The sequence below is a fragment of the Ambystoma mexicanum genome, chromosome 5q, assembly GCF_040938575.1.
Source record: "Ambystoma mexicanum isolate Mex_15411 chromosome 5q, UKY_AmexF1_1, whole genome shotgun sequence".
Classification (NCBI taxonomy): domain Eukaryota; kingdom Metazoa; phylum Chordata; class Amphibia; order Caudata; family Ambystomatidae; genus Ambystoma; species Ambystoma mexicanum.
Window position 1 is genome coordinate 432099765 of NC_090933.1, and position 13404 is coordinate 432113168.

The following is a 13404-nucleotide window of genomic DNA, read 5'->3' on the forward strand; positions in this document are numbered from 1 at the left end:
AATGCAGGAGCTACAAAATCTGCAAAGGTACTAATTTTCCTCCTAAAAATGCAATCAAATACCAAAATACATACGTAAATTTCCTGATCAACAATACCAAGCTAAAATAATGCGTATGCGATTCAATCTTTGGCAACGAGGCCTTTAAGAGCTGCTTGTTCTAAAGGAGAGAAGAGCAACACAAAATATAACTACTGTGATGTTGAAGACGAACCCGAAACTATAGAACACATACTAGTGCACTGCAACAAACTATCAGAACTGCGTATGTAACAATACCAAACATGTTTTAAAGACTATCGGCTGCTAGGAACCATAACGTGCAGACTGTGATTGATGAATTGTTGCTTTGATTATTGCCAGTGCGTTTTAAATGTAATGACAGGACTTTTTGTATAATGTTATCAATGTATGAGTGCAAAAGTGAAAGGTTTTAATGTAAAACTGAAATGCTAAAAAAAGAAAAATATATATATATATATCTTTACCCATCAGTATGTTGGTGGAGGCATGCCATTATTATCCCAGAAAACTCTGTCTGTTACAATTTAATTTCAGAATGTTTCTAAATTAACATTATACATAAAATAACATGTTTATGTTGTTTTAGTTCATAGCATTTGAGACAGGGACTCCCAAGCACACATTACATTATCCATAAATGTATTGTCTGAACAGTTAACAACTGAATGTACCAAAACGGATAGAGGCCATGGTGTGCCACAATTGTAATGCACGAAAAGAGAATACATATAAACATATTAACCTTTCATTGGTACATATTTATTTACAGATTAACGATATTTTATAATGCATTGTCATGTTATGTTCATGTTAGATATTACAGGAAGTGATGCATCTCCAGGTCCACATTTAGACCATTATTGCATGTGTCCATGGTGTATCTCCAATACGCTCCCCGTTTTCTTAGTATGGCTTCCAAATTTCCTCCTCTCAGTGGTGACTTGATTTGTTCTATACCAAAGCATTTCAATTGTGTGATGTCTGAATGTGGATGGATTTCTTGAAAATGGATAGCAAGAGGTAATCTCGGATCATGATTTGTTATTGCCCGGAGGTGTTCACCTATCCTAATTTTCAATTTTCTTTTTGTACTGCCTATGTATGCTTTATGCACACACATTGAATTGCGTAGATGACATATCTGCTGTTGCAATTGATCCTATTTTGTATTCTTGTTTTTTGGCCATTTGGCTTCATAAATTCTTGTTTTGCATTTGAACTATGTTAGCAGATGTGGCATTGGCCACATCTGTAGTTTCCTTTTGTTGGGGCTGGTAGCCAACTTTGCTGTTGCAGTCTTTTTGATAGTTCTAATTTCGTTTTATCAAAGTATGATGGGCTGAGGTTTTGTTTTAGGCTTTTGCTTCTTCGAAAAAAAAGTGATGTTGGGATGTTCTTCTAAAATTTTCATCATGTCTGGATCTGTTAGTAGACTATTCCAATTTTTATGTAAAATCTTCCTAATGGTAGCATTGTTAGCACTGTGGGTTGTGACAAACCTTATTTATTGTGCTTGTTGTGTGTCTGTTGTTTTTAGCTTGCTTCTTAGTAATTCAGCTCTTGTTCGTCTTTCCGTTTTTTGGAAAGATTTTTGTAAAAGTTTCGGCTGTAGCCTCTTTTCTTTAATTGTTCCATTGCTTGAGTGGCATGTTTGTGATATTCTTCTTCTGTGGTGCAATTGTGTTTGATTCCTAGTAATTCTCTGTATGGGATGTTTTGTGTGGTATGATGGGGATGGTTGCTGGTTGCGTGTAATATACTATTGACAGCAGTAGGTTTTTGTACAGAGTGGTTTGCACACAGTGCTTTCTTATGTATAAGTGGAGATCCAGAAAGTCTTTTCCGGTTTTACTGTAGTTGATTGTTAGGGTTAGATTGCAATCATTGTTGTTGAGAAATCTGTGGTATTCCAAAAGTTCTTGCTCTGTTCCATTCCATATCAAATTATGTCATCAATGTACCTTCCCCAGAAGGTTACCTTGTTGTTGGTTGTGAAGTGTGTGTGTTGCCATGCATGCTGAGTCTCAAAGTGTCCCACATACAGGTTTGCATACGATGGAGCAAATTTGGCTCCCATGGCAGTCCCTTGTGTTTGTTTAAAGATCTGGTCTCCAAAGCAGAAAATGTTATTGTTAAGACTAAAATTCAACATTTCCAGGAACATTTGATTTTGTTCTTGATAAGATATTGATCTTGTTTTCAAAAAGTTGTGAGTTGTGCCAACTCCTTTATCACATAGTATACTTGTGTAGAGTGCTGTAGCGTCTAGAGTTACAAACCAAAAATGTGGCACACCATGGCCTATGAGAGACAAATTCTAGTTACACAATTTAACAACAACAGTAGGTACACCAATATACATATGTAGAAAGTTAGCGTCCAGACACCCTAGTATATTCTAACACATACTTTCCACTAAAAAGTATAGATAGTTCATACCAAATTGCTTTTTGACAAGCCCCTAGGTAATCAGTAGAGAATATAATACCGTAAAAATAACATGAATATTAAATATGGTCAATAAATAGATATACACAGTACTGCAACACGTAAACCAAAAGGTAAACCAATCCAAAATGGCGTCCTATCACGTGACACATGTAACGTGATACACACACGTATGTCATCCCGTTCTACATAATGCCCGCCTCGCATCTGTGTACTCACGGTACTCATACTGTGCATCACAGACGAGATGAACTTCCTTTACGAACCCCAAGGTAAGCAAGAAAATAAGAACATGCAATGTACCAGCATTTTAGATGCCTGGTAAAAACATTCCTTTCCAAACCGAAACGGAAGAGAAATCTAATTAGAATTTAGGTTGTCATCCTTAAACGTAAACTACAGCATATGCGTAGGTCATACAAATGGGCTCTAAAACAAATGTCCAAGGTCAGAATATAGTGGCAGAAAGCTTGCTGGTAACAAATGTATGAATTGAAATGACCGGTAGTTAATGGGATGAAATTATCATTATTTTTCATAGAAATTACAAGGGAGAAATTAAAATATGTTGTTAAGGCAGGAAACAACAAAAATGTGTTAAGAAAATAAGACATGTAAAACATACACACCTGTCGTTAGCAACTTTTGTTTTGCTCCGAGGGATAAGGAAACGAGACCCCTTGTATTTGCTTGTTCCCTGTTCAGCCCTGAGGGCAGAGATCAGCACGAACATACTGCATTTGAGTGAGGTACTTAATTTGAAAACATTATCAAGACATCTTCCACAGCACCATGCCAGCTTTCTATAGTTTGAAGAATTCAGGTAATTTGTCTAACATTAAGGCCGGTATGCTCTCCGTTTGAACGGCACTGTTCCCTCTCGGTTCCATGTATGAACAATTTCACAATAGCTTCCTTGTCTTTGATGGGAATGCCCATTTTGATTGCAGTTAGAAAACATGCTTTCACCACTTGAAAGCCTTTGTAAACCATGCTAAATTAATTCACCCGATTACGTCCCCATTCTTATTTATTGTATGTTTTCCTAGAGTGCTAGTCTGACATGCGTTCACTTTGACTTCATTTGCATATATAGCATATTAACATAAATAGCCTGATGGCTTTTTGCCATTATGGGGCTGATTCACAGAGGCTTTCCTATAGTATTAGTCCATTATAAGACGCATCTGTGAATCAGGCCCTATACGTTTAACATCTTTACTCTGTATAAAGCACTCTTCAGTAGGCCACACTCGCCCAATATGTCATATTAAGAACTGTTCACATTATTTTGTCTTGTAGTCTCCGGGACACACTTCTGACACCCGAAACCAGGTCCCACAGCTCATCAATCTGCATAAGTTACTACCAAAGCCAAAACTTCAGTAGACAAAAACAAACCCACTTTTATTTAATTTGCAGGGTAGCTATGCAACCCATGTCAGTGGGTGATACTGGAAAATATTGTTCCTGCAGATGTAGTCTCTGAATCGATAACTCCTAGTGTGCCGGCTTTTGCAGGCACCCCCCCCCCCATGTACATAGGGAGGGCAGAGCAGAAAATGGCAGCGTAATAGCGAGGCCCAATGCCTTTACGGCTCCATTTCCCGCTCTGCCCCATTTTCGTGCTCTGACAGGGATGAGACAGAGATAAAATGTCTGCCATGCTGACGTTCCCCATCTTGTCTCTGCATTTCATTTCATGCCTGCATGAGATTTCTATGCAGGTGGGGAAGGAATGTTCTCATATGGAATTCACCGTGGTTTTGCACTTGCTCAAATCCAGAAAGATTCCACAGTGATTCCTTGATGTGTAATTTACATGCAATATTTATTTCTTCACAAAACGCAGAGGAAAACTAAAGAGTACAGGATTTTGCCCTATTGTTCACTCGAATGTCCCCCTCTGTCTTGGAAATTCCATGTAGGAGATCCAATTCCATGTAAGCAATTACCGTGTTGTGTAAAATGATACTGTATCAAGCTTCCTTCTGAACACAGCTACACAGACAGAGTTATTGGGGAGAACTCTTGGATGTCTTAATTAAACGACCTACCTATGACAAAGTCCATTTTCATAATATCATGATAAAAGCAGAAATGTGTTGCCAATTGTAAAAGCATACACATATGTTGTGATTTTTAAAGGATGCTTCAAAAATATTACTTCATGATTTAATACTCGTATGCGACTGTTTGTCTTATAGAGAACCTGTTTTTCTCCGTAGGTTTCCTACAGAGCACTACAAGGAACAAGTAAAGCCGGCTACAAAGCCTTCCTCCAAATAGGAGCCGCATGGGTGGTGGCATTCATGTTGACGTCACCTCTTATTATACTTTGGGATATTGTAGTAGGGTACAGTACTGTGGCAGAGGGAACCTGCACTTATGAATATGAGCATGCGTGGCATGTTATACTTTTATCTCAAGTGTTTATATTTTATTGTCCGTTAATTGCTGTTGCATATTTCAATTGTACCATCTACTGGAACATTAGACAGCGAAACAAAAATAAACTGAACATTCAGAACATGCCACAAAGCAACACAATAGCCACCATTTACCCCATGCAAGAAAAAACGAATGTGTTCAGTGGTCAGCTGCCCCTTCCCCAAGCGACAACGAAAATGTGCAACAGATGGTCAATTAAAACTGGTTTTAATAAACTAAGGATGGAATCTAAAATATCCACAGCAAAAGATTCTTTGAAGGTCTCAGGTCAAGAAAACATTTCAAGCCAGCACAATGCGGCTCTCCAATCTAAGCTAAAAAAGGATGAAAAAGTAGCCAAGTCTCTCGCAGTTATTGTCATCGTGTTTTGTACTTGTTGGAGCCCTTCCACCCTGACATTGAGTATTCGGGCAATATGCCAAGGTTCATGTGTATCATCTTTCTTGTTTGATTTTTTTCTCTCTGTCCTCTGGTTGAATTCCTCGATCAATCCCCTTGTGTACCCGCTCTGTCATAAGAAAATCAGGAGAGCTTTCAAAAAGGTTCTTTTGCTTGCAGATTGAGATACAGGGGTGTTGCTAGGTCTGGAAAAGATCTGGGGCCCTAATGTCGGGATTGTCGGGACTCGGGGATAGAGAACCTTTTGGTTGTAGCTCCTGAGATTCTATCTGGGGCTACAATCAAAATACCTGGGGCTATAGCCCCCTTTGCCCCCCCCCCAACCCCTAGCAACGCCTCTGTTGAGTCACGTATTACATTACCATTCAACAGCTAATGCAAATTAAGGTATTTCTTTGTGAAGGAATTCCTTGTTAAGTTTATGTGTGTAAAGTGTTTGTTTTACATTTTCAATATTGTTGAACGTGCTGAATGAGTTCCACATTACCTTTATTTCTTCCAGCATTTCACATAAGAATACTACAAGTAAGAAGAAACATGTATCTTTAATTTGTGTTAGCCCTCAATATATTTGAAATAGTTGTGGCATGGAAATGTTTATCTTTCTTGCAGCTTGAATAAAAAATATATAGTATCAGTGGTTTAATCTTTATGTTGATGGATATTATTGATGACTGCTTATTCCAGTTTTTAACAATGCAATTGTTCTGGTTACACCATTTCCAATAAGCTATCCAAAACATTGTTACATCCCCATTGGCAGTAAATGACTGTACCAAGGTGAAAAAAAGCTATTGAAGCCACAGGGAATGCTAAAATGTGAGCTATTTTTGATGATCTATTTTTCTATTGTTTTAATTTCAGAATGTGTCACCTTTTTTTTAGTAAAAAAATGTGTATGTTGACAATAAGCACCTAAGCATTGGTTGAACAGTTCTTATAACACTAAAATCTCCAGGGTTCTGACCAGGTAGAACTTGACGGGTATTTCCTGAGGCTCAGGTCTAATGGGTTCAACTTCACATCCAGGGAAAAGCAGGGGTGGAATGCGAACCGAAAATGGACCTGAAAATGTTTTTCAAAGTGGCCCCATATTACACTGAGCAAACCAAGGTAGCCGGCAAGCCCAACACCTTCAAGTAGGTCTTGTGCAGTTCTCCACCCATGACAATCTGGAAAAATTGATAAAAATAGTGCATTTTAAAATTCAGTTGTTGCCATGTAGTTGAAAATAACAAAAAGATGACATAAAACATGTGTTAGGAGTGAGAAATAACATACTGAAAACGTTATAACAAATTATTTCCTTCAAAGGGATGCAGAGAAAGAGGAGAGATGGAATAAAAGGGGGATGAGGGACTGAGAGAGACGGAAATAGATGCAGAAAACGAGATGACCCCAAAAATAAAGAGGCCCATGGACGAGAGGCTTAATGGCCTCTGTTCCATCACTGGACAAAGACCACAGTCCATCACTGTGTAAAAGCAGAAAAGTTAATGGTAATGGGTTTGAATGATGTTAAGTCACTGGTTACATTGTTTGAGGTGATAAGGGACCTTTGTAGTGATCATCACCCATTCATCCCATCATCCTAAAGCTCTTTGGGTTACTTAGTAGAAACGGTGGGGTAGTCAAAGGCCATTTAGATCAGGCAGATGGCAACCCTTTCTGTAAAAGAAGAATTAAATGGGCTAGGATTGTTGGGTAAACATTACATCATAAAGTGCTGACTGATAAACATCCCCTATGTTGTTCGTTTTCAAGGGAGGGAACAGCTAATGCTTCAGGTACAGTCAATGGTTTTGTTGAGTTAATAGGGTCTCTATCTTATGCAGAACAAGTCCCCTGCCAAAAGGGACATGAAACAGGCTAGAGCATCTTAACAGGCAGCCTTGGAATTGTGGAAATTAGATCAAGCATGATCCAGCATGAAGATCAAGCATGGTGAGATTTGGTAGTTGCTCTGTTATCCAATGACTCCAAAAGATTCTGGGAATTTGTTGCAAGATAGACTCCCATATAATTGGGCTAGATAGGCAGCTAAGTCCTCTGTGAAAGCGAAGGCTTGGGTTGACTTTTTTTCTAATCTTTATAAGGATCCAAAAGAAATTGAACATATATCAGATTAGTACCCAGCGAGAGACAATTAGATTGTTAGACGCATTCTGATTGGCCCTCGCCCGATTCATACCCCACGCATAATTCCTCGAATCTTTATCCAATGCAGGGTGAGGGGCGTGGCAGCCCCTCAGCCAATGAGGAGGCTCGAAATGGGGCAATCCACGCTACGAGCCTCCACACGGCTGGAGGCTGCCATCCTCCCCCGCCGGGGATCCAGACAAGTGTTTTCTTTCTTCCTTTCCTCTCCCCTGCAAACAATCTGTTTGTTGCCCCCCCCAACCCCACTTACCTTCTTTTTTCTCCTTTTTCAGGACCAAATGTGCTGAGAACACTTCTGTCCCCAGCGCGTCTGCTCCCAATGACCGCCATGGGAAGGGTAGCCATTTTTTGGACATTTTCAGGGTTTTTTTCTGTTCTGAAATGCTGCAGCGTTTCAGAACACAAAAAGAATGCTAGTAGTACCTCGGTCTTGCGGGCCGGGGTACTAATAGCAATTAGCCAGCTCGGGCCTGTAACTATGGGCCCCGGGACTCGGTAATGCCCCCACGGCTCGGGATTATTGCTTAATTATTCTCCTGCATTGATCTTATCATTGAAGGAGGTTGTAACAGCTATTACAAATCAAGCTCATAATCGTGCGCCAGTGCCAGATGCTTTTCCTGCGACCTTCATCGGGATTTGATGGATCTCTTGGCTCCTTTGCTAACGTTATGCTATAATGCGATCTTAGAGTCTGCAGAGATTCCTCCTTTTTGGAAGATCGCCATCATTTTCCCCATTTTAAAAAAAAGGTTACTGAGGGAACCCACTTTTGTAGAGGCCAATTTCCCTTTTGGATACATCTTTCAAGATCTTTTGAAGATTGCTGTTGGGATGCCTGGAAGACTGGATTTCAGTTAATGCTGTCTTGTCAGATATCCAGCTTGGATTTAGACCCGGGGTGGGCAATGGACATCAAGTTCTTAATGTCTATTTGCTGGTGACGCACTCAGTTTACATCAAGGGTGAAGCCAACTTTTTGGCATTCATGGACCTGCGCAGAGCTTTTGATAAAGTAAATAGGGAGAAATTGCAGGCAGCACTCGGGTCCATGAATTGTCCAAGGGAGTTATTGACTGTACTACAGCCAATTCATAGGGGTAACAAGGCTTGTTTGCAGTTTGGGGAATAGGGGAAATGTACAGACTTTTTTGATGTAATGCAAGGGGTTCACCAGGGCTGTGTTCTCACCCCATGTTCTTTTTACCCTCTCCATCAATGGTTTGTACAAAGCCTCAGTGAATTCTCATACTGATTATCCTAGGGTGGGCAGTAGGGCTTTTCTGATCTTGGCTTACGCTGATGATACTCGTCTTAGTGCCTGCAACCCAACGGCCCTCCGAAATATAATTAACGTTTATAGAGATTTCATGAATGCTTGGACCTTAAATAAATCATTCAAAATCTGCTGCTATGGCGTGTGTAAAGTGAAGGAAAGTTGTGAAGATGAATCAGATGATGAGCAATAAGGCAGTTATTCAGCGTTTCCAGGAATTTGATTATTTAGGCATATGATTTACATCAGCGGTAGCCATCTCAGCTCATATACACAAACAGAAGATCAGGATGTGCCAATCCTTGGGCGGCTTATCACGTTTTATGGCTAAATTAACCACTTCCCAAGATTCTAAAAGCTTATGGGACACAGACCAAGGTATATGCCAATTATGGGGCCTCATTATGGGGTACGCAACTTTGTTGGAGTTACAGACTTTGAAGAATAGATTATTAAAAAGATGATTGGGTCTTCCGGGTTCAGCCCTCAGTTTTGCAGTGTATGTAGAACTGGGTGTTGTTTTCTCGAAGACGATTGGCGCTTGGCCCAGTTTTTTCATTTGCCTTGCATCTGGTCTTACTCCACGTAGCTGTAACCCAATAGAGTTGATTGTTATGAAATTCCTTGGCTAGCCCATATCAGGACACATTCATTACAGCGGAATTCTTTAGCTCTTTTCCCGCCTTGTGCATTATTAACAATCGCACAAAAGAATACTTAGAAGAGATCTCGCAGCCTATTTGTTGAAGAAAAGCTTGCATCCAGAGAACTTCAGATCAATGCTAATCGATTGCCTGCAGCTATTAGCAGTGTGGTCTCTATAAAGCAATATCTGATTATGAGCCATAGAAAATCATATCGCTGGCTGATCACTGCGCCTGCTTTAACAGACTACTGTTGAGAGCCAACGCTACTCGCTGGAAAGGTTTCTTGAAGTGCTGAGCTGCCTTTATGTGGGGCTTCAATGGAGGATCTCATGCATGTTGTGATTTTTGTCCTGTGCACACATCGATAAGACAAGATACACTTTTCCCAGTTCTTAGACAGCTGAATTTCAGACAATTTCACACAGCATTCCATTATCTTCTTTTAGCCAACTCGCCATGGGTGGCCTGGGGTATACTGACTTTTTTAAAGAAGGCTTGAAGACAAAGAAGGCTGCTGTTGGTGTTTTATGTTGAGTCACACTGATCTCCCACGGTCTATGTATGAAACGTTTGTATATGCTGTTGCCAAAGTATTACTATTTTTATGGATTGTGGATTTTATTGTTCATTTTTTTAAATCTTATTTTATTATATCTGTTTGTTTAATGGATGTTTTTATCCAAATGATTACGGGTAGCTGTTGCAGCAGCTGCTCTGAAGCCTCAGCCAATAGGATTGTGTCCATGTTGGAGGACCTGGCTAATCCCAGCCAGGAGCAAATGCTTAGAAGTGGGCTAGTGTGTACTTGTGCAGGTATCTTTTGGAGGTGTTTCTGCATTTATTGTTCTCAGCACTGATAGCAACTAGAAATTCAAACTAGCTGAGAAACTAGGCTGTTGGAGTTGCAAGTGGAAGGAGAAATAATACAAAGTTCTGCTTCTCGATAGTTAGGAGAGGGAACTTGTTTAGCTAAGACCTGGGAGTCGTTAGGATTAGTTATACTCTAGGTTAGAGCGGTAGTACACAGATAATAGGGACTAGACAGAGTTAGGGAATTAGGATAGCATTTTGGGGGTCTTAAAGGAACAATCTGTGGATGAACTAATGGCAGCACACCAACCCAGTAGAAGGCATAGGCAGAAAGAAAACCCAGGTAATTTTGAGGGCAAAAGGCGTATGGCCACATGGATTCTGTAGGCAGAGGAGAAAAACAAAGACATTTTAGGCCCACATACATTTTGTAGCTGTGGGAGTACACAAAAAGATGTGAATTGTAGTTGTTGGACTTTACCAAAACAGTCTATGGCACATGGACAATTTGTAAGAGTGGGAGTGTGCCAGCACATGCAATTTTATATGGCGGGTGTCTATGCCAAAGCTTGCTTAGGCACACATGACATTTGCATGCAGGGAGAATGCCAAATAAATTTGAGTTGCACATGCATTTTGTAGGTGGGGTGTATGCCAAAACTACCTAAACTAACCGTGCATTTTGTAGCAAAGCAAGCAGATTCAGCACATGTGAATTTTGAAAGTAGAGGGGTACACCAAAGACAATGTGGGCATTCCGTAGGCTTGGGAGTATGCCAAAGCAGTCTTAAGCGTAGATACATTTTGTGTTTGGGGGTTTATACAAAATAATTAAGCACAAATGGATTTTGTAGTCATGGTATATGTTAAAGCAGTCTTAGGATCACTCACATTTTGAAGACAGGATGTATGCCAACGCAGTCATAGTCTCATGTACATTTTGTTGGAGGGGTAGTACGCCTAAGAAGTCGTAGGAATGCATTCATTTTGAACTTGTCTAAGTACACCAAAGCACTGTCAAGCACATATGCATCTTGTAGGTGTGAGAGGTACCCAAAAACATTTTCAGGCATATATGAAATTTGCAGTCGAATGAGTACCAAAAGCAGTATTAGACACATGTGCATTTTGCACTTCAAAGCACATTATGCACGACTGCATTTTGTATGTTTAGACATATCCCAAAGCAGTCTCAGGTACACATGGATTTTGTTCGGGAGGGTGTTTCCCAAAGCAGTCTTAGGCATATGTGCATTTTTGTAGAATGAAGGGCACATGAAGCATATAGGAGTCTGCAGGTACGTTTTCAAAGTAAGTTCCTTCTTTAGTTAAGTTCCGGTTACAAGTACACTTTAAGTACATGATGAAAGGGATCAACCATCTCACACCACTCAGATCATCATCTCTAACTGACACTCTTGGAACTGTGCATGGAGCAAAATCCTTTTGGGACCTCATCAACAGATGACATCACAGCACTTACAGCAAGGACATACGAGCAGGCATGTAGGGGAGGGATGACAGATGCCATACATCTCCCTCCTTTTCAAACAGTAAAGCATGGATACACAGGGAGCAAATGTGTGAGACATGGGGAAGAACAGCAGGGGACTGGAGCAGGAGGGCAGTCTGGAGACATGCATCCACACATAAACACAGGGAAGCCTGCAACATACTGTGCATACCTGTAACTGGGAATTCCCCGTGATGGGGAGTGGGAGGATGGACGGGCAAATTGGTCATGCCTAAGGAGCCAGCACCAGAGACCAATTCAGCTGAGCCGTTAGAGGCTATGTGATGGCATTAGGTAACGCGCATCACTGTATTGCTATTGGGGCTTACTTTGCATCCTGAAGCTCTCCACCTTGCATAGCCACACGCACTCCATAGAAGAATAGCACACTAAAGGGAGGTTCATGTGTCAACCGTCAGGCAAACCGCTTCCAACCACAGCTAGGCCCAACACTGGAATGTCGATGATACAAAAAGGTGGCAGAGTGGTTTTTGCATTGAAGAGGACAACTGTCCAGGTGAACCTGAAGAAGGAGAATGGGGCACAAGGTAGAATGAGTGCATCAAAAACATTAAATATGGAGATATTATTTGTCCTTCATGGGAAAAAACTACTCTGCAAAGAAGGGAAGTCAGGGAGATGTTTTTCTACACAATATGACAAAATAGCTGCTGATAAATGTAGAACTGTATAGCAAATTATGTGGACGATACTCAGATTGTAATCAAGCTGTCTGGTTCTTAAAATAAAGACCCAGGAAGAGTCAATGAAATTGTCAAGGCCATACAGTCCCGGGTGGCTGTGAACCCCTTGGCTCTAAACAACAAAAAAGGGAGTCGCTTATTCTTGGAACTCAACAAAAGTTAAAAAAGCTTGACTCACTTTACAAACGTTTTACAATCGCTGGTAACATTATCAAGGTTTCTGAATCTGTTAAAATACTAGGGGTTTTCTTTGATTCTCAGCTATCCTTTAAAAGACATAGTTCTTATCTTAATTCTTCTTGCTCCTATTTTGTCCACCTTTTATGGCAGATACGTACTTATTAATTGGAGACCGATAGGGCTTTGATTGCAGCTGCTTTTATCAATACGAAATTAGACTACTGTAATAGTCTGCTTGTTGGTACCTCTCAAACTAACATAAAAAGATTGCAGGTAACACTAAATGGACCCGTACGTGCCATCTGTGGAATTCGTTGTCGGTCTCACATGTCCGAGGCACGGAGGAAACTGCATTGGCTCCTGGTTAGACAAAGAATTACGTTCAAAGGCTCTGTTATGGTTTTGAAGTACCTGGTAGGAGAAGCCCCTGAATATCTTTCCTCGCGGGTCAAGAAGATTCTGTGCAGACAGATTCTTGTCTCCAACAAAAATATCTCACTCTAGCTTTTATAAATTCTCCTTAAGAAGATCAATGGCTCTAGCTTTCATGCATGAGCCCCAGCTCTTTGGAACTCTCCTCCCTCTATCAGAGGTTGTGGTTCAACTGTTCAATTTAAGAAACATTTAAATACACTCCTTTTTGATAGAGAAATATGTTAAACTATATGATATAATCATTCTGCACCTCTTCTTTTCTTTTTGTTTTCTGCTGTTGTGTCTTTGTGAGCACCCTGAGGCCTTTGGGAGAGTGGTGCTATAACATAATTTTATAGATATATAGAAATCATATTC

The 13404-nt window shown here is 40.4% G+C and overlaps 1 protein-coding gene across 1 annotated transcript in view; it reads left to right on the forward strand.

The window, feature by feature from the left end:
- Positions 1 to 5486, forward strand: part of LOC138498275 (histamine H3 receptor-like) — a 451272-nt gene extending 445786 nt beyond the window's left edge. The window contains exon 3 of the mRNA XM_069622113.1: positions 4701 to 5486. Within this exon, the coding sequence (XP_069478214.1) occupies positions 4701 to 5486 (786 nt within the window). The remainder of the gene's footprint in view (positions 1 to 4700) is intronic.
- Positions 5487 to 13404: the final 7918 nt, after the last annotated feature.